The sequence below is a fragment of the Ostrea edulis genome, chromosome 1, assembly GCF_947568905.1.
Source record: "Ostrea edulis chromosome 1, xbOstEdul1.1, whole genome shotgun sequence".
Lineage (NCBI taxonomy): Eukaryota > Metazoa > Mollusca > Bivalvia > Ostreida > Ostreidae > Ostrea > Ostrea edulis.
In genome coordinates, this window is record NC_079164.1 from 89,540,850 (window position 1) to 89,563,775 (window position 22,926).

Consider the following 22,926-nt stretch of genomic DNA (forward strand, 5'->3'; position numbering starts at 1 on the left):
GATTTGTTCTAGGAAAATCGAAACTCGCTCCAACGCATGGACACTCAATTCCAAGACTGGAGCTATGTGCGGCAGTATTGGCAGTAGAAGTTGGTTGTTCTATAGCAGATCACTTATTGTTACCTATCGAGGAGTTCAACTTCTATTCTGGCAGTAAAGTAGTGTTAGGGTATATTTTCAACACTACACGCCGATTCTATACATATGTCACAAATCGTGTCTCATTCATCCGGAAGATGACAAAACCAAAACAGTGGAAATTCGTATCTACCGAATATAACCCTGCTGATCAAGCTACCCGTGCACTACCATCTCATCAACTGAAAGACAGTGCATGGTTGAATGGACCTCCTCATCTTGCTAAGCATGATCAGAAAGATGTTCGAGAATTTACCATGGTGGACCCTGATGCAGACAAGGAAGTGAGAACAACTGTGACTTGCTTCAAGAGTAACACTAACACAAAGACATTAGGATCGCATTACTTCCCAAAGTTTTCGACTTGGAAAAGTCTTGTGAGAACATTTGTGCTGCTCAGACACATTGCAAAGTCTATTGCTAAGCGAACAGACTGTAGAGGGTGGCATTATTGTTCAGAGTCAAACACTGTGGAAGCTTTTCAAGAGGAGGAGAAATTTATAAAAAGACTGTCCAGAGAGAGTATTATCCAGAAGAGGTTTGTCACTTGACACAGAAGAAACCATTACCTCCTTCAAGTTCATTGCTCTCTTTAGATGTGTTCCTAGACTCCGATGGAATATTACGAGTAGGAGGAAGATTGAATAAGAGTGGCATGTCTCGACAAGAAGTCAATCCTATCCTGATATCGGGGAAGCATCACTTAGGAATCCTACTCGTTCGCCATTTTCACAACATAGCCAAACATCAAGGTAGAAATATCACCTCTGCTACAATTAGGATTGCAGGATTTTGGATTACCGGTTGCAAGCGTTTAGTATCGTCTGTCCTCTACAAGTGCGTAAAATGCAGGAAGCTGCGTGGGAAATTTGCTTATCAGAAGATGGCCGACTTGCCCCCTGACCGGTTGGAACCAGGACCGCCCTTCACCTATATCGGTATAGATACCTTTGGACCATGGGGAGTGGTGACACGCAGAACACGAGGTGGTGTGGCAAATTCGAAACGTTGGGGTATCCTTTTCACTTGCTTGGTATGTAGAGGAGTTCACGTAGAAGTAGTAGAGGAAATGACCTCTTCATCCTTTGTCAATGCCTTCAAGCGCTTTGTCGCCATCAGAGGAAATGTCAAACAGGTGCATTCAGACAGAGGTACCAATTTTGTGGGTGCTACTGACAGTTTGATGATCGATGCAGTGAATGTTGAAGATGGGCCGGTAAAAAACTATTTGTTTAACTCTGGAACTGTGTGGCTTTTCAATCCACCACACTCCTCCCATTTTGGAGGCGTTTGGGAACGTCTCATTGGAGTTACTAGGAGAGTATTTGACTCTATGATGATGGATATTCCAAAAGGAGGTTTGACTCACGAGGTTCTTACTACATTCTTAGCCGAAGCTTGTGCTATTGTGAACAATAGACCTCTTGTACCTGTCTCGTCAGATCCAGAAGACCCAACACCTTTGTCTCCTTCACTGATACTCACTCACAAGCCTGATGCCACGGTCACCAATGTACCTGTTGAAGGGAAGGAACTTTATCGCTCTCAGTGGAAAAGGGTTCAGCATTTATCGAACACCTTTTGGAAAAGATGGAGAACGCAGTACTTGCAAACATTGCAAAACTTCAGAAAGTGGAAAACTGAACAAAGAAATTTAGCCGTCGATGATGTACAATTGTAGTTCTTTTGAAGGACCATACAGAGGTTCGCAACAATTGGCCGATGGGACGTGTGACAAAGGTGTTCCCAAGCAGCGATGGAAGAGTTCGTAAAGTTGAAGTGATGGTGTACCGTGAGGGACATTATTCGTTCTTTGTGAGACCTGTGAATGAACTTGTGGTTCTTGTATCCGAGGAGTGATGTGTTCTATGACTGTCAAATACTGTTTGATTCAATGAACTCTATTTATATTTTCAGATAAATAAGCGTTACGCATTTGTGTATATATGTTCCTTAATAGTGATGTTAAATAACATCAGGCGGGGAGTGTTATGCCCCACACTATGGTAATTTGGTAATTTTCCATTTTTATCTGTTCAGGAGTTATTGTTCTTTTCAATTATTGCAAAGTTTTATTTAGAGTAATCTCCCTTTAACGTATATTGCCGCCATCTGTTTTTCAACATCTCTAATTTGTGGCCTACTACAATGTAAGTAGCTATGCATTATATTTGTGCATTTGTAGAATTGTTTTTTTTACAATATTTAAATGTTGTTCCCATCGTTAGTTTCATTGAGATATTTTATATAACTTTAAATTTAACAGACATTTCTACGGTACGTGTCTTAGGTAGATATTGTATATTGTAGTCCCTATGAGCTTGAACAATTTATTTTAGGCTTTGTGCAGTTAATTTATAGTAATGTTTGCAATCTATGTGAATTATATATGTAGTTAATGACATATTTCCTGCAATTTTGTTGATAAGTACTTATATAAAGTAAACCCCTATTTGTCAGAAAAAGTTATGGAAAGCACTTGGTGTCATTAAGTATTTTTCTTGAATTTTTCTAATGTACAGTCATAGGACATAATTATTCGCCACTTTCAAAATGGCTGTCATGAAACGCACGTCCACTTGGTGAAGTTTGAAAGTTGTTTGCTGTGGATAGAATTAAAATCTTACCTCAGTATTTGGTCAGATTTCCTTTCATCCTGATTACCTCCTTTAGTCGCCCTGGTATAGAATTATAAAGGTCCTGTACATAGTTTAATGGAATGTTTTCCCACACAGTCCGAATTTCCGCTATAAGATCTTGTCGTGAGTTTATAAAATGGACATGGGTTTCTAGTGTTCTTTTCAAATGTAACCATATGTTCTCTATTATATTTAAATCTGGTGACTGTGCTGGCCATGTTGTTGTATTAATATTGTTGTCAGCTACATAATCTTTAATAATTTTGGCTCGATGAACAGGGGCATTGTCGTCCATGAAAATGTAGTTGTTCTCCGGGAAATGCCTGGCTATTACTGGCCATATATTATCATCAATTATTTGTAAATATCTTTGAGCATTAATGTTACCTTGGATATCAGTCAAAGTGCCCATACCTTGAAAACAAATGCATCCCCAGATCATAACACTTAACTTTCGTCGCGGAGCAGGACACGCGAGTTGGGGGTTATACTTTTCATCCGCTTTTCGCCACACGTATACCTTGTTGTTATCCCCAATAACAATCTGACTCTCATCACTGAAAATCCATTTACACCATTCTTGCTGAACTGTCCAATCTTTCCTCTCCTTGCACCATTTTGTAACACGTTCTTTTTTATTCACTTCACGAACTGCCACTTTCTTCTTTGCAACCCTCCGTACATATCCTAATTTTTTTATTTTTCTTTCAACAGTTTTTGTACAAAATTGATGATTCCTATTTTCATTAATAATGCCTGTTATGTCTTTGTAAGTACGTCTCCGATTTTCTTTGATGACCCTTGAAAGTTTGTTAGAATCCCTCTGCGTGAATAGACACTTACGGCCCCTTCCCGTGCGATTTTTCACATCAGAATGCTGTTTGAATTTCTTAATAACACTTCGCACGGTAGATCTGGGTATTCCTAAAGTCCTTGATAAGTTAGAAACATTTCCGTTCACTTTGTGTGAATTAACTACGAGATTTCTGACTTCAATGCTCAGCTCTTTCCCTTTACGACCCATTTCAATCAACAATGTTTACTAAGTTTATGATCAATAGCAGACGAAAAAATGTATGTGTACACGTCATCAATTTTAGTAGCTTGACCCTGTTGTAAAAATATGAAGGGGAAATTTGTTGTCTATTTATAGCACGGGGGTCTATTTTCGGTTCCTAATCGCAAATACAACGACATTTGCGCACAGGGTGGCGAATAATTATGTCCCATGACTGTATGGTGTGCCATTATAGATATTATTCCAAAATGTAATTTCATTCTTTGTACTTTTACAGCCTTTTACCACACTCACACACACATCTACTCAGCCTCATCTTCATGTATTTTGGAATACATCACTTAGGAGAAATAAATATATTATTCAGAATTTGTATTGGAGTAACTGTACGATTGCTTATACTACTGCCTCCGGGGCAGAACATAAACAATACTGCCGGGTATTCCAGAGCTCTTTCTTTTTTTTTTTTACATGGCATCGAATACTCCTTGGTACTCTCTACCTCAATCAATGGATACATTGTCCTTGTCTCTCCTCAATTAGTAGAAATAGGGACTCGAAATCTGTCCCGACCCCCGGGAGCCACCGAGTGGTACCACTACAGCCCAAACTGAAAGTGGTAAATGATAGTCCTAGGGGTCCTCTAAGCTTTCCGAATGGCCCCCATGGCACAATATTTTATCTCCTGAAATTGAAGAGTTCCTATAGACCGTACTGATACATGTATTTGATGGAAGTCATCATTTGAAGGCAAAATGTTTACAATTTGGGAACGGAACCTAAACGGCAGGTAATGCAAAATCAATGACTTATTAGAAGCGTCAACAGCAGTGTAACCTTAGTGCACAGTAATTGCTAGGCCTATTGTGAGTGCTAGAACTGGCTGAAGCTAAAATTAAATTTCCAGACATGAACTATGAACAGATGAAGGACTGCTCCGAGATTACATGAACTATGAAGTTCCAAATATTCAAACGAGCCGAATTTCAGCCGAAATTACAGTTGCATGTAAAATTTTGTCCTATTTTCCTCTACATTGAAATGATAGGAACAAGAGAATATCGTAGTACTTTTTCTCATAAATCACTTGGGCCAAAAAACATAAATAATATGTTTGTTTCAGGTCGCCTATGATTTTAAAAAAGGGTCGGTAGGTAGGTTTTTGTTTTTTTTTAAATATAAATAAAACATCTTTGAAAAGGGTAATGGGTCATTAAACTTTTCTTTATATGTCACAGGAACTTCTACTGGATAAGTGTGAAATAAAAATAAAAACGTTCGACTACGAACGGGGTATCATCTGGTGCTAGCAGTCACTTCATGGAAACTGTCCGCCTTGCAGTTCTGTGGGTGATACGCTTTGAATAGGACACTTAATATCAATTTGTGCAAGACAGTTGTCATAATATTTATGGGGTTCTGATATTGCTTGCATTTATGTAACCTTAAATTGCGAACACCGAAGCAGCTTCTAAAAGATGTGCCGCCATTCTTGTTGTCGGTATTGTTAACTTGTACCAAAATCATTTCGGGTAATAGTTCGTACATCGATAAATTGAAATCGGAAAATTGAAAAAAAAATTGATATGGTCGGATATATTTAGGGTCGGTCGGGTGACCTGAAACAAATATATTTTATCCATCTGTGCATGTTTCTGTCCGTCTGTTAGCTTTTGTAATATGTCTGTGTCACATCTTTCACGCTGTGAGGCTTAGGACTATCAAACCTTGTGGTTATAGCTGATACATCTTCAGGGAAAGTTAAATTGTGTCAGTACTCGGACAGAATATATTTCTGTGGCCTTAAGAATCGTTTCAAATTTTATGGTAAATGTATACGCAAATCATGTCCGGATCATATTATATACACTTTTTAGACCCAGGACAATCAAAATTTGTCAGAATTGATCCATCTTTAAAGGTTTTGTGGGGGTGGGACCCAAAAGTATATTACTGTGACCGCATTTTGGAATTATATAGTTATACATATTGTGAAATCATGTACAGATCATATGTTGCACATTGTAAGGCCTAAATCCACAAAACCTGGTCCAGTTGCAAATGACTGTCACTGCTTGTAGCTTCAAGAATGCAAAGTTTAACATGTGTAATATGCATTTATATGTACATGTAGAACTTTCCAGATTGGTGTATTATGTACCATAGTTAAGATTTAATCTTAAATATAAGAAAAAATATAGAACTGAAATGCAAATCATAAGAATACAAAATATTTATTACTAAAGTTTGCAAGCTGTTACAGGTCAGAATAAACCCTGGCTGTGACCAACAGAAATCAATCAAATTACCAATTTCAAAGTCAGAACAGCATGAAAAATAAATATCGCTGTCTAAGAGGTTTCATGAAACTTAGTTGAAGTATACAGCTATAAGTTGTGTTCCTCAGAATGTTTTCTTGTGCAAGGGGACAGTACTATTGGGTGAATGTAAAGATCGTGTAGCAAGTTCAGTACAAGACCATCACCATTATCTTAACTTTTTCAATCAGCACTTGCATTTCTAAAAACAATCCATGACTGTTATATATAATAAGTGCATTATTGATGTTTGTTTCATGTTTTTATTGTAGAATCAAATGCTGAAGCAGTTATATAAGGTATCTGTAGCCGTTTACCGATACATTCACATGAGCTGGGAGGGCAGCATGCTAATGTATCAGATAGCATACATGTTTGGTAAAACCTCCTGGCACTCTCCTCTTCTTCACCTGTCAGGAACCAGGCTTTCTCATGCAGAGGAGGAGGAGGATGAAGAATCGGACAGACTATCTTTTTCTGACCAGTGGGCATCTTCAAGGTCAGTTTTTTTGGCATTTTGGCTATATCTTTTATTCAGTGTACACATTTTTACAGGTTTATCATCAACTGCTTGGTAGCATGAAATAGATTTATAAGAGATAGGATAAAAACGTAACAGCTTGGTAGCATGAAATAGATATATAAGAGATAGGATAAAAACGTAACAGCTTGGTAGCATGAAATAGATGTATAAGAGATAGGATAGAAATGGTAAAATGATGAATGTTATATGACTAATGCACAGAATACATGTTAAGTTCCAGTTCAGTATTTGCATTGAATCCATACCTTATTTGAGCAGATTTAGAAATTATCAAGATTTGTTGATTTAACATATAAAAATATATATATAGTAAGATTTCGTAAATTATTACTTTGATAGAGTTATTCCCCTTTGTCTATTGAAAATGTTAACATGTATTATTTTTTTTTTAGTGTGCCTGGAAAACTAAATTTGGCCATAAGAAAAATCCTTGGTGTAAAAGCTGTCACCCTGTCCACAGGTTTGTCTGTGGGTGTGTTTTTCCTGCAGTTCCTGGAGTGGTGGTATTCCAGCAAAAACAATGCACCATCTCTGATTGGCCCTGCCTATACCTGATCCCCTAAAGGTACATCAAACAGAATTAATTAAAAAGTGTGCTGACCCTTTGTTGCAGATGGGAAGGATCAAAATATGCTTTTCTTTTTGTATGAGTCAGTCTGGTTGTTTGTCTGAAGTTCTCTGCATGTGTTACATTTTCCTTAAATTGGCTTACAACTCGAGTTGAGAAAGTAAAGACATTTCAATTTCTTTGCCAAAGCAGTGTTAAAGACTTCAGCTGAATTTGTAGAAAATGCACTGAAATTGTTGTTATGAAACATACATTTAAATATATTTGTAGGCTGACAGAGATTTAATTAAAACTTCACATGATGTTTGTCCATTGTGTCTGAAAACTCGCACAAACCATACAGTACTTTCAACATCTGGGTAAGCCTTTCTTGATCATTGTAAGATTTCATAAAATATTCACAGATTTAATTAATGCTGCAGATCTGTGGAAATAAATCCTAAGTATCAATTTAAAGAATACTTTTATGGTGATTTTTTTTCTTCTGTATACAGGTTTGTGTTCTGTTATACCTGTATCTATGATTACATCAAACAGCACCAATGTTGTCCAGTCACCAGCTATCCATCCAGACAGCAGAACCTAATCAAACTGTACCCTCCAGATTCCTGAACTAGATCCGAATGTGAAATCCATGTCTATTTGGCTGTGATAGATCTCAAGGGTCAGAGTTGAGATAGATGAAGTAATTGACTTGTGTGAATGTTGGACATGTATAATTTGCATCTAATCTTGCAGATGGTGATATGCTTTAAGCATCCACTGAACTTTACACTTCTGCTATCATAACTAGTTTATTTGTACTCAGAAATCAAGGCTAGTATCCAATTTCAGATCAAATTATTAACAGGTATCTGCAAATTAAAGGTGTTGCTCAACTTGATAAAATGTTGAATGTAGTTGACTTTTCTATTTATCATAATATATTTTCAGTGACAGCTAGTCACCAAATATCAGATAATCATTACATATAATAGGAAGATAAAAGTTTTCTTTTGTCTGAAAAAGATTTTATTAATTTATTATTACATCAGTGATTAATGTAAAAGTGATGTCATCACAGAGAACGACGAAGTATGTTTTAGAGGTAAATGATTTCAGTGTTGTTTGTTAATACTCAGTTTTTGGAATCGAGAGTTGTTGATATTGAGGAAGATTTGCTACTACATGTATGTGTATTATGTTTTCAGGTTTATTAAGATTTATATACAGTGAGTATGAATTAAATCCTGAAAATATAGTCCACATTGTTCTTACTAACCATATATTTGTTGGATTCTTAACTAATATGTTGATAGCCCAGTTGTTTTTCATTAATGTGAATATTGGCCTATACAGGTCTGTTAAAATGGTGGGTAGTGATTGGTCCTTTCCCAAATACATATACTCATCATTAGACTGAATAGCATTAGTGGTTTTTGATAAGACCATGTTAAGCACATCTGCAGTTGTGAGTCAGATCTTCATATCAGATACAACAAACAAAATTATGCACATTCCTGTCACTACTGCTGGTGGATATTTGTGTGACTACACTTACAACTAGTGATGTCACTACACTTACAACTTTTGATGTCACTACACTTACAACTAGTGATATCATTACACTTTCAACTAGAGCTGTCACTACACTTACAACTAGTGATGTCACTACACTTACAACTAGTGATGTCACTACACTTACAACTAGAGCTGTCACTACACTTACAACTTGTGATGTCACTACACTTACAACTTGTGATGTCACTACACTTACAACTAGTGATATCACTACACTTACAACTAGTGATATCACTACACTTACAACTAGTGATGTCACTACACTTACAACTAGTGATATCACTACACTTACAACTAGAGCTGTCACTACACTTTCAACTAGAGCTCTCACTACACTTTCAACTAGAGCTGTCACTAAACTTACAACTAGTGATGTCACTACACTTACAACTAGTGATATCATTACACTTTCAACTAGAGCTGTCACTACACTTACAACTAGTGATGTCACTACACTTACAACTAGAGCTGTCACTACACTTACAACTTGTGATGTCACTACACTTACAACTAGTGATGTCACTATATACATGTACTCGGAGCTGGTGATGTCACTACACTGAACAACTTGTAATTTAACTGCATGTATGACTTCAGGTCACTACACATACATGATGACGTTTCTAAATCAAGGCAGACTACTGACAAAACTAGTTGATGTTACAGGGGTTTAAACAGTCTTGATTAAAGTCCGCATCTCACAAATTCAATGTTCGTTGTAACAATCTAGTTGGGTTTGACGTGTTTCATACCAATTGCTAGGCCGTTCTTTACAGACTGATTTTGACTATGGATTACTCCGTTTACGCGATCAAGATATAGGGCTTATGGCGGTTGCATTTGACCGATCAACAGGGGATGCTTACTCCTCCTACACACCTCATCCATGGTATGTCCAGGGGTCTGTTTGTGCCCAACTCTATATTTTGTATTAGGAGTTATGAGATTGAGGTTATGAGATTGATCATTATTTGTTATCTTCACCTTTTCATACAACTGCATGGTGATGTCATTAAATACACCTACGAGTTAAGACATCACTACTTATAATAATAATAATGATTGGTTTTATATAATACTGCCGCGGCCACCACCGATGCCACGATTGTGATTTGATGATAATTTAAAACCTTCATATACATACTTCAATATGGTTTTAACATAGTGCAGTATACTTGGATAGATGTACACCTTTGTAGGTCATTGCAAAGGTTCTTTCAAACTTGCAAGATTGAAAATGTATTACAATCTGTGTTCACTGTTACATGAATAAAGGCATTCTGACAGTGATATGTTTTATGTGAAAAGTAAACATGAAATAACCACTATGGCATTTATCCTGAAACTTTTAAGGTATGTGGGACTAGAACTCTAGTAGGGAGGGTATGGGCACCCCACTAAGAGGCCACAAGTGTGGAATAATCTACCATCGATCCAAACAAGACACTTCAAGTCAAGATAATCACGGTATTAAAGTCAGATAATAAATCTTGTGAAGGAAGGTGATCTTCAGCAAAAATATCAATTGCTCCATGTAAAAGTGTATGATTTATTGATTTTAAAGACAAATCATGGGGCTAAAATATGTATGTGTATTGAAGTGTGCATATTTAATGACGTACAGGGATTGTGAGTTCACAGAAATGTGTATCTGTTGGTGTTCTAAATAATGAAAATGTCATTTATTCAGGAAAAATTAACAAACAGTCTAGCATATGAGGAATATTTTTTTTAACCTAGTAGTGAGAATAAATATGATTTTGATTTAATCATTTCAGTATTGTTGAAGATATAGGAATTCGATACTCTCAGGGGAAACAAGTTTGCAACATACCAATGAGTAAATGCTATGATGTGTTGTTAGGAGATTTTGAAGTGGCTGTCCAGCACCTGATAGGGGTCAAGTGGGGGAGGGGGGATATAATGATAGCCATGACTTGATATGAGCTGTTGATCTGCATGGGATATATTTTATAGAGGGGAGAAGAATTTATCTACCTTCTGGTATTGACAGCATCAGATCACAGAACTGTTGATAGAATGTAGATCTAAGGTTTAATAACAAAGGGCATTTTTCCAAAGATAACATATACATATATGTTCTGCATATTTGGATAAAGACAGAGAAACAGGGAAAGATAAAATCTCTTTCAGAACAAGCACCTGATGAAATTAATTTCTTGCATTAAGAATCTTCATGTCAGTTTTGATTTTATTCATTACTAGGTATACTGTACAATATATGTATTTCAATCACTTTCATTAGAATTAGGATTCTTGAAGATCATTTCAAAGCTATTTTAATTAAAATTAATAATTGGCCATTAAAGACATTAATTAGAAATTTAAACATGTAATATCTTAGCATGAGGCAATGAGTCAGGTTTTGAAAACTGAGGCCTAAATGACTGAACTTGAAATACTCATTTATTGAATAACTATGGACCATTTCCTATTTGTTCATGTGGAAGGAATGGGGTTTAAGAATAAAAATAAAAGAATTTCACACTTAGTTCTACACCTTGGTTTGTTTGTATGACCAAGTTCTGGCAAAAACAAGATTTGATAGTGAGGTTGATTTTCAAATAAATCTTCATCAATTTCAAATTGAAAATGTACCCTCTTTTGGATTCTCAGTGTAATAAAGTTAATAAAAGTCAATGAATGGAATAGTTGGAATTGATAACAGCTGTTGTTTTATTGACTTTAGGGAAAGGTTCATATACCATTATGATAACGGTATGGACCGGCTTTTTGGAGAGCCTTTATATATTTATCAAATTGTAGAAATTTTGGTTTGAACTTTTCGAATCCCTTCAAGATAAAATTCCATTTAGCAATCTCATAAGTCATGTACAATACCTCAATAGGGGGATTTTGGTATATAATGAAGTGCATTGTGGCATATAAGGAGAGTGTTTGCGTAGAAGAAAGTTGTATTGAAATTGTGCATACATGTACACTCTGTGTTGAAATTAACAGTGTATGCTTGGAATGATTTACTTCTGTTCTTCATGTGGTATTGGGTCTGAGAGGAGTGTAAAAGCATTTGGATATACTCTTTCTAATAAAGATTGGATAAAAACTCAACATTAAAGGACCCTCTAGTTTATCCCTGCTACTAGTTTCACAAAGGAGGTATGATAATACTTTTTCACTTCATGTTGTAATAGTAGACGTCACATTTCTTTCATGTAAACAAATCTGTCCTGTTACAGTAGTTTCATAGTTGCAGCTAAAATTTCAGGCCATTTTACGATTGTACAGATCTGCAATATTTTTTGCCATTCAAAAGATGAAGCTCAAACATAGACACATATAAAATGTAGTAATAATCAGTACTATGAAAGTCAAGTGCAGCAAGATTCATTGCTTCTTATTAGGATGGTCATTATGTGGTCATTCTGAATTCATACTGAGACCAACTCAGATAAACTTGCACTCTATAGGTCAAGTCATACTCGGACCAACTCACACTCAGATAAACTCACATTCTATAAGTCAAGTCATACTCGGACCAACTCACACTCAGATAAACTCGCATTCTATAAGTCAAGTCTTACTCGGACCAACTCACACTCGGGTAAACTTGCATTCGATAGGTCAAGTCTTGCTCGGATCAACTCGCACTCGGGTAAACTTGCATTCGATAGGTCAAGTCTTACTCGGATCAACTCGCACTCGGGTAAACCTACACTATAGGTCATGCAGTCATACTCTGACCAACTCTTACTCATATAAACTTGCACATGTCAAACTTGGTAAGTCTAGGAGGAATTTAGTAAACTAAGTTCTTGGATATTATTGTTATGACACTTTTTAACTGTAAATGATATGCTCTGAACAGATGACTACTTGATGCAAAAAATGTGGAGACATGACAGAATAAGCACTTAGAAATTCTAGTGTAATAGTGTAAATGAGATTTGATAAATTACATGTACCGAATTTAGAGACACTTAAGCTTTCATGGCATTAGCTTTAGAATGGTCTCCTGAAGGCTATAGTGTTGAGCCATTAACATTACCTATCTGGTTTGGTATGCTGGGCCTGGTCTTTTGACACAACTGATTTTACTGAGTAAATATTTTTCTATTTTGTCAATACCATCTAATTGTAGCTTGTTATACAATTTGAATTCGTTGGAAAGACCTCTTTTATGATAGTTGAGATTAAGCTAGCTAATTTTGTCAGAGAAATTTCATTCTGGACATTATTAAAAGCTAGCTGTTTCAAAACACAATTGATTTTCGTCTTTAATCACGTTAGTCTTACAGAATTTTTTTTGATGAATATTCTTTTATGAAGTTGAAATTAAAATCGGAATTGAAAAGTTGCCCATGTTTCATTTCCACAGGCAATTATTTGTTTACCACTTTGATCTGGCACTCGTATACTCGTTGGATCTTAACAATATATCAGGAATTCATGAAAGTGTTTCGCTTAAAACTCCTCCATTAAAATCCTAGCAGATTTGAAAAAGATAGGATTTGTCTTTGTAAAAGGTCTGTCAGATGCTTCACTCTGGCACAATGCCAATAGCACCAATCTCCTAAATTCTCCAACTATATACTATCTGATTTTTTTTTTCAATCGGCAGCAATCATTTGCAATATTCTGATAGATCAATAGAAATTTTGCCTGTCCCTGCCTGCAGATATTTAACAAGTTGGTGGAATATCGCCTCACCTGGTCAGGGAAAAAATTGTCACAGTCTTTTAAATCTCGTCAACATCACTGCCGGGCAAAGACATTGAATGCATTAATGTGTCATATTTAGTTTCGGGTGTACTGAAAAAAATTTAATGATGTTAGAAAACAAATTATGAATGGACTTGGATTATTTTGGTGCTGGTCACTTAATTTGATGATGGGATTAAACCAAAAGATAATGCATGAAACCTTAGTAATCCCTATGGATTGATTTTTAGCTTTGTGACTTTAGACAAATCACATCTGGGACGTTTAATTGAATTATCAGAATGTCAACTCAAAGGAGTGTGGTTCAGAAACCAAAGGTAACAATTGCACATTTTTAAATCACAATTCAATTTGGATTCATTAATGTAAAGAAATTGAAAAGTTTGGAATTCTATCACTCATGGTACGTGTAATCTGAATAATAATAGATTTTCTGATATTCAAATGAGTCTTGTTAATTTCTCTAAATTTTATGTAGATGTTAAAGTGTATCCTTAGCAAGGATGTTGATATGATAGTAAGCCACAATTACATGTATATAAATTCACAGGAAGTACATGAACGTAAAATTTTATTAGAAAGATTAGCTGGAGATGTAAAACATATTGCATTAATTTTTGTAGGTGAAGTAATTGAAATCACATACAGTACGTACATGTAAAGTTTAGATTGTTTTAGTATGGTAAACAAACAGGTATAGGTTCCATATAATTTAAGCTTAATGAAGAATAAATGTATGCATGCTCAGCCCCAATTCTGTCCTTCAAAATTCTTTGAGTCACTTCAAGAATATTACATTACAATGTCATATAGACATTGTTGCAGTTATTCTCTCTCTCTCTCTCTCTCTCTCTCTCTCTCTCTCTCTCTCTCTGCAATGTAAAGCATGTATCATAATGAAGTTTGCAGTTATGTTTCATGGAGAAGTTGATTAATGAATCTTGGCAGGGTTCCTATTTGAAATAATTATAATAAAGGGCATAATTTTTCAACAGGTAGAGTACTCTTAGTTATGGTTTGTGTTTACTTTAATTAACTCCCTGTGTTAATCAAATAACACTATTCATGTGTTTTTCTTTGAAAATTCAAAAAAAAAGTCTGTCAATTAATTTCCTTTATCTCTCCACTGTGTAGGTTAAAGTAAAACAACCAGTTTAGGCAAATAACCATGATTTATTATAAAAGTCTGTCATTAAAAGTTGAAATTTTAGCGTTACAGAAATACATGTACCTTAAATGTAAATGATAGTGCATTCATTACAGTAAAAGCAAGAATTTGAATATCAGGTAACTATACTATGGGTAAAGTTGCAAATGGACATGTGTATGCATCAGGATGTACCAGTGTCTGACTACCGGTAATGTGCCAAATTTTCTTGATTTTATAAAAGGGAAATATAATAGTCACTGGTGGTTTGAAAATTTTACTGGATGGCCTTTTTTGGAATGAAGATTTTTTGGCAGCAAGATGGAAGTCTGCAGAGATTGATATGTCATTAGAGTTTAGATAAATTTGTTCAGGATCAATACCACCTTTAAGATGGCACGTTTAAAATTCTGGCCTGATTTGAAGGTCATCTTGCCTACATAACTCATGCTGTGCATGTACAAGATGTATATCGTGTCAGGTGCTGTGACAGATACCAAATCATGCCTAGTCATTAACAGTAGTTAATTATTTTTAAAATATCGGTCATAAACATCTCTTATCTCAGACTTTTAAGTTCACGAACTGATTGATATTTGTAGTAGGAAATATTTACTATACATAATTAAATCCCAGTTGATATTTTGTTGCCTTTTATTCTTTCAAAAATATGTGTAAAGTGTTTCCAAGTTCAAATTGTATTGCATATTGCACATTAAGTCAATTGGTTCAAAGTAAATTCATCCAAGTGGATTTCAGGATTTTGGAAGGAAGGTCAAAATATTTCATTCTCTTGGTGCCAGCTATAGCTGTTCACTCTTATTATGAACTACCCCCCTCTCTCTCTCTCTCTCTCTCTCTCTTTCTCTCTCTCTCTCTCTCTCTCTCTCTATATATATATAGAGAGAGAGAGAGAGAGAGAGAGGCTCTGATATACATTTGTATGTGTATAGTGGTGTCTATTTTGAACGTGTGGTGAAAATCTCGATCTGCCAAAGAAACAAACATTTTTCTAACACATAAAATCTTTATGTATCCAAAATATTTGATTGCCTCTAATTCAGAAAACTTTCATGTTCAGAAAACAGGTTAGTAAACACCAGCTGACATGTGAAGAGGTAATTGGGCTGGTTATCTCAACAGACTGGGGTACTCTAGAGCAGGACATATTTCATATCCACGGATTTATTGGGATATATAGATGTTTCAAATTTGACCACAAAGATTAAGAAGGGTTTTGAACTATTTTTGTATAAAGCTTATGTGGGATAGATGATATATGGCAATTTATACGCCATTAAACTGTGTGTCTTTTTTGCCACACGAATATTTGCAGATTTATCAGTAATAGTAAATTTTCTATTTTGTTATTTTTTTTTATCTTTCTCTTTTGTTGGTTTGCAGCATTGAAGAGAAAATTTTCACATTGACGCCTGTTGAGGTCAAAATTTAATTGAAATTCTCCATGTTGTGTGAATAATGACATTGCTAGAATACTGCTTTTAAGCTGATTTCAATATCCGCTCAGAAACAGTCACTGTTAGTTCTATACAATATTGACTGCAAAAATGAGCAGTCGGCCAAGAGGAATTGATGTTAACGTAACTTCAGAGGTTAGTAGATTCGAAAGCTGATAGTCTAGCTGTAGGAGAAATTGATCCATCAGTGGATTTTACAAACATTGTAAATATTTTAATATATTACAAAGAATATAAAATATTATTTTGGAAATATACTGGTATTTGAATATTTATGATAAGCAATAAGGGTAGTTTTATTAATTGTGTGTTGCTGCTACAGAGGGACCTAACTGTGTGTCTGCATCCTGCATGACCACCCTCTGCTTTCCATTTTATTTTTTATCTTCAAGCTAAGGTTTAGCACATCTACCAGTCACTGGTATTTTCATGATGAAATTGTGAAATTGAATGGGACCTTCGATATCATGGGAGCGATACTGACATTTTAAAGTGTTGTAATGTTACCTTAACATTTAATTTCAAAACCACGTTGATTTGCAAAGAGAGTTTGCGAAATTGGTTCATTGGGTCCCTGATAATCTCATTAACTGATGCAAAGTATCGCTCCAAAAATCTTGCATAGGTAATGACTTGTGCTCTTTAAATTTATAGGAATAATGGTATTATAATGAACATACCATGATTTCATTTATAGATCTATTAATATTTTTTTTAATGTATAGTATAGTTGTTGGTTTCATTATGCATCACTTGGTGTAAAGGTTGGGATAATTGATATCACAATGCTAGCAGTGTATAACAGATAATTCCATTTAAAATGACAGTGGAATTGGACCTCATGGGGAATATTGAAGTTAGCAGTTTTAGTATTGGAGTGTTTACTTTAATTGGCAGAGTACAATGAAACACCACTTTGCGTTGAACTCTTTTTCAAGTCCGATCAAGGCCTGAAGTCCCAGTAGCATGATACCCCTAACATCAAAAACATAAAACCTATATATGGCTTGATACAATATGGGCAATTTCTTGGCTTAGAATCATTTGGTCTTACTGATTATTAGGGTAGCTCACAGGTTCTGCAACTTTCAGAGTTACAGTGAATTAATTCTGTAGGCCTTTAGTCTGCAACAAATATCATGATTGTTTCAATACCTCTGGAGATCAAAGAGCATTGAACAGTGGTCAAGATTGTGGAAATTATCACTTATTTAAAAAGCATTTGTGGATATATACTTCAATATGTGATTTTGATAATAACATGGTGAAATAATGTACACATTATATATTTTTAAATGGCAAAAAAAAAAAAATGTTTCAGAGGGCACTTAAAGTGATTTGTGTAATCCCCAGTTGCCATCTCAGAATAAATATTTGGTTTTCTTTGTAATATTGTATTGACAGCGTATCTTTAAATTACCTGGTTTAAAGATGTGCAGTACTTGAATTTCACAAAATATTGACATTCAGAATAAGGAACTTATTTAGCTTCAATAGAGATGAATTCGAACACAGTTGCTCTTTTGAATAGCATTTAAAGTTAATTTAAAAGACGAAAAAAATTTGAACTTTAATATAGTTAAAGTTCCATATGCATGGTTGTTTTGACTGTGAAATGTGGTTTTTAAAATTTTCACGGCAAATGCTCGTAAATCTAATTTAATGGAAAAAATTGCATGCTCTTGTTTGTCGGTGATGATTGCCAATTTTCTGCATTGATAATAAAAGTTACTGTTTTGTGAATATCACATTATTTTGGTTTTCTTACATGTAAGCACTGGTCATGCAGTTAGCTGTGTATTTTTAGGTCATCTGAGTAAACTCAGGTGACCTTTTGCAATTGGTTGTTGTCCCTCGTTGTTTGTTAACAATTGAACATTTTTATTAACTTCTTCTTGATAACTACCATTCCAATTCTTTTCAAATTTGGTATGAAGCATCATTGGGACAAGGGGGACATAAATTGTAAATGTCAAGACTCCAGCACCCCTGGGCCCTAGGGGCAGGGCAAAAACTGCCCAAAATTGACCAATTTTCAAAAATCTTCTCAAGAACCACACACGTGTAAGAAAAACTAAATGCATAGTGATGTAGAGCAGGAAAGCCACTACCAAAATGTAAATTTCATGATCCCTGGGGTAGAATCCAAGGTTATGACTTTAGGATGAGTCCATATTAGTCATATCTTTTGATGTTTTTTGTTAATACAAATATTATTTAAAGCCTTTTAAGTGTATGCACTTTTGAGGGCATTGAAGTTTTAAAAACACATCTTGTTTTACATTGTTGCGGAACATTAGAATTTAGCTTAGATATTCAGAACAGGATTTTTTTTTTCTAGATTTCATAACACATAGAAGTAGTTATACTTTTTCACTAGTATTCAGTATTCAGGCCTGTGGGCCTCTTGTTCATGATTTATGGAAAATTCTGAATTTCACTAATTGTACTGGAATGCAGTTGGCATGCAGAGATTGAACTAAGTCATGCTAGTACATGCAGAGATGCATAATGTTTCACTAAATTACTAAAAGAGTTTAATGTACAATACATTTTTCTTGTTGAAGACTTTCAACCATTTTCCATTTTGGTAAAGATAACTATTTTCCCCACTGTCCCATACAGTCAGAATGCAGGTTTGATAACTTGTTTAAATAAAGGTTTAACAAATGTCCGATACTAATAGTTTTAGCACCAGGGTGTGTAAACTTGGTTGGTATCAATTTTTCAATTGATGTTGACATTAAAGTTTTCAATGAATTCAATCAACATACATGCATGCATACCTTTAGGTACTTTAAAATCATTGCTTACATGCAGTGATGCAAAAATTTTCAGCAGAATTTTCTAAATGTATTTTCTTAAGTTTACGTTTTATAAGGAAACTTTGCATTTTGTTGTTTGGAAATAGGTAAGATTTGTAAAACTAGTTATGATTTTAGCTGTGAATTATGAATTTTTGATCATATATATGAATTTCCTGGCATTTTCTTTTAAATGACCATATCTTGTTAGCTGAGTCCTATTTGGCTTGAGAAAGTATTAGACCACATATGTGTTGATCATGATGAGATCTGGGTGATATACAGATACATTTAGAATCTAGTTTTGATCAATGTACCTGACGTGTGATTTCCATTTAAATAACAGACTGGGGTCTGAAATGTTGACAGTTTTCAAGGAAAGTGCTATTTTTTGTGATGCCATATTCTATAAGAAGAATTGGTTTTTGGGAAATGTAATTATGACAATTTCAACATTTAAATCACTGAATTTCAGAGAAATCAAACAGTCTTAAACCTATTCTTTGTATGTATATTGTTGAAACTCGGGTCCTTTTGTCATTCAAACTATGCAAAGGGTATAGATAAACAGCAACTGTCATGGATTGATACAAATTTCACGTAATACTGATAACAGGTGTGAAACGTTTAGATTTTTTTTCCTTTTAATAATTAATGAAAGGGAGATAGGTGTAGAATTCCCACTACTATATCATTTAGGTGCCACATACACCATTAGTGTTTTCTTGCAATCATTTTCACTGTGCACCCTTGTAGGTAAGAGATTTTATTAGAGCAACCAAATGAAGATGATTCACTTGCATTTTAAACCTTACTGGTTGTGTATAGATCTCCCTTGTCCCCTCCATTACTCGTACAGTGAGACACACGAAGATAAGCATTCCACATTCAATGTTTGGGATGTTCAGTCTGCTCCATTGCTTATATCATTAAACTGTTTGTTACATCGAAGTAAAAATATATCCCCAGTAATATTTATATATTTCAGCATCAGTTATAATGAACTTTGAATATAATGAACAATTCAGGTCGGTCCCCTGACTTTCGATATATTCGGTGTAGACTGTAGTTGTCAGTCTGCTGTCATTCTTTGGAAGGAGAGGAGAAGCTAGCATTATTCATTTCAGATTATTTCCAGTGATCTAGGGAGTACAGGAAGGTCAAGTGTGAAGTGTCTTCTTATATTGTCAATCATCTCTGTCATAAGTCGGATTATTTGAATGTCGTAGTACGGGCGGGATGGATGATGCGCTGTTTGATCTTTGTATCGAGAATCAATGATTTAGTTACTATTTCATTTTTACTTTAGTCAGGCTCTGAAAAAAAAACCCAGTTGTTAATAGTTGATGAAGGGTCAATAACCTTTTCACAAGTTTAAATCTGAAAATTGTTATAGTTATAGGTGTAGTCGATTTTACATTGGAATGTCAGGCACCAAAGACTCTAGAAAGGCATTAGTTTTATAGATTGTTAGGTTTTCTATTTGTCTGGTGTAACAATATTAAACTCATCAATTATCCAAAAACAAAAATTTCAAGTTAGTTCTTGCCAGAAAAATAGCAGCTAATTTTCTGTTTGAATGTTTTGGTGAAGGTCATGCCTATAGTTTTCAGTAATGGGTGCAATGTGCCATGACACTGTAAAACTTTTTGTCTTGGAGTGTCTTCCTATATCAGGCATAATGAGTGTTAAATTGGAGTTGTTAAAACTTGTCGTTTTTCTTAATGGTCCGCGAGACACATTTATCTGCAATTTGTATACAATTGAGGATCTGTAACATTTAAAATTTTAAAACTCTGTAAACAGAAGTTTTTCAAGAAAGAGTTCGATAAGCTGCATTTATATGGATAGTTGAGCAAAAAGAATTCATGATGGGGCTTACATGAGTTATTGGGTAAGAGTTTTAGTTCTGTAAAATCATGTTGTTTTGCTCTAGGAGTGGATTAGCATCTGTAAAAGGAATATGATGATACCCAATTGAATATATGCCGGTTCTAATTGTATTGTTTATTGGGGTTTTTTGAGCGTCAGCATTCAGGTGCATTAGGATGTATATCGTGTAGTGGCTTTGTTCTGGTAATCCATTGAGAGTGATTAGGTAGTACTGTGTACCTATACAGATTAGTGTATGGAGTCTGTAAGAAGACTATAAGTCAACTTTTCCTTTGATCTGTCAGGTAATCAAAGGTTGATTTTACACAGCATGGTTTCATTCTCCTCTGTACTGTAAAGGTACACCGGGCTCTTTAGATAGGACTGTAGAATGGTAAGTTATGGGAACAGCAGGAGACAGTAGCACTGGAGACCTTGGCACTGCACATGGGGTGTCTTGTTTCACTCACATCTGACAAGGGAGTAAAACAAATCTATGCTCCAGTCGATAAATAGTGACATTACATTAGCTGTGTGTTTGATGTTCAATTTTTATAATCTACAAAGAACAATTGTTGTATGCTAGATATTGATAGAAAACCATTAGGCATTGGACATCTGTCACTCTACCTGAGCCTAGTATCATATGTTTACAGTGAAATATTGAACCCCTTTAGTGGAACTTTCTTTAAGTTTGGATTTCATTGACATACAGTTATCTTATTGCAAAATGGAATTCATTTCATAAAAAGTGTTCTTCATTAAACCAAATTTACTTCAATAAAGCACTTTTTTAAATAGAGTATCAAGAAACATTTATGTGACATTATATTACATTAATTTTTTTATTTGACATTTTCAGCATGTCAAAATGAATGGCATATCAGTGAGTGGGTCTGGGGACTGGAGTGATGATGCTGTCAAATCGGGATCTAACACCGGTAAGTGGAAGCATGATTTGTACATGATGCTGTCAAATCGGGATCTAACACCGGTAAGTGGAAGCATGCTCTATACATGCTGCTGTTGAAATCGGGATCTATAAGTAAAGATCTGCTCTAAAACATGCTATGGTCAAGCCAGGCTTTAAGTCTTTAGCTGCAGAGTCTCTCTTGAGGATGTGAATTGAATATGGGACCAAGGCTCTTTCCAGTAGTATGTGCTTCATTTGAACTTTTGATTTTGCTTGAGGTAATTTGGAAAAACATTTTGTACCATAGTTCCAGATTGAAGTAACTAAGTCTCCAATAATGGAAAGTCCTGTCTTTATCTCATAAGGTGTAGAAATTACTGATGAACTGGAATACAGAAATGAAAATCCAGTGCCCACAACAACCAAGTAATATTATTCATTAAAAAGAAGTGTAACTTGTTAAGCACAAAGAATTTCCCTTCACTTAATAAAATTCATAGATAAATTCATGGGATCATGAAATGGACTTAAACCAAAGCCAGGATTTATCACCTATAGAATGCTTAACTGTAAAACTGAACTCTTTTTTATCAGAAGCTATGTGATGATAATGTCCTATAAAAATTTTTATTTTTGATTATTTAAGTACAGTGTACTGCACAATTTCAGTGCAGTATATACTAATCTGAACTTAAATTTAGAGATGTTTCACGGTCCTGGGGCCAGTGCTCTACATAGTAAATGTACATTCTCTCCTCAGACTTTTGGTGATTATATGCACATGTTTGATTTCAGGTGATCAATCTTTGTCAGTTTGTGTAATTGATTTTTAAATGTGTCTTACTCTCCTATAGAGAGAGCATGGTAGATCTTTGTAGACACTGTAGTAACTAAAAGTAAATCACCCGGTGTAGCAAACCATGGTACTGGATACTAAAGAGATATTTACAGCAAGCTATTAAAACCTTGGCTGCTATGGCTGGTATCAAATTTGTCAAGCTTAGCATGTATATAAAATAACTTTAGATAAATGAACTTATTGACAAGTTATCTTTTGTCAATCTGAATGAAAGGATTTTTCGTTTTTGAACAACTAGAGTTTTGTATTAATGACAATCGATATCATGTTTCAATCACACTTTTGCATGTGACAAAATGTGCAGATGTTTGGTATTACTATTGCATGATAGAAATCTCATTTGAGAAAATTTGTTTATAGGGAGGAA

At 34.9% G+C, this 22,926-nt stretch overlaps 2 protein-coding genes across 14 annotated transcripts in view; both read left to right on the forward strand.

Moving 5' to 3' along the window:
• The first annotated feature begins 4,536 nt into the window (after positions 1 to 4,536).
• LOC125665977 (peroxisome assembly protein 12-like) lies at positions 4,537 to 8,465 on the forward strand. Its single transcript, XM_056165149.1, is given in 6 exon segments — positions 4,537 to 4,585; positions 6,386 to 6,612; positions 7,050 to 7,191; positions 7,193 to 7,222; positions 7,496 to 7,584; positions 7,720 to 8,465. Coding segments are annotated over 5 exon segments (600 nt in total). The 5' UTR covers positions 4,537 to 4,585; positions 6,386 to 6,391; the 3' UTR covers positions 7,838 to 8,465.
• A 3,372-nt stretch (positions 8,466 to 11,837) lies between these two features.
• The window catches only part of LOC125675218 (trichohyalin-like), an 86,660-nt gene continuing 75,571 nt past the window's right edge, over positions 11,838 to 22,926 (forward strand). For 2 of the 13 annotated variants that reach the window (XM_048912739.2, XM_048912797.2), the window contains exons 1-2: positions 13,472 to 13,803; positions 21,650 to 21,728. In XM_048912739.2, the coding sequence (XP_048768696.2) occupies positions 13,768 to 13,803; positions 21,650 to 21,728 (115 nt within the window). In that variant the 5' untranslated portion in view covers positions 13,472 to 13,767. Of the gene's footprint in view, positions 11,924 to 13,359; positions 13,804 to 21,649; positions 21,729 to 22,926 lie in introns of those variants that run through there. The other 11 variants (XM_056165163.1, XM_048912762.2, XM_048912786.2 and 8 more) reach the window with 10 other exon arrangements.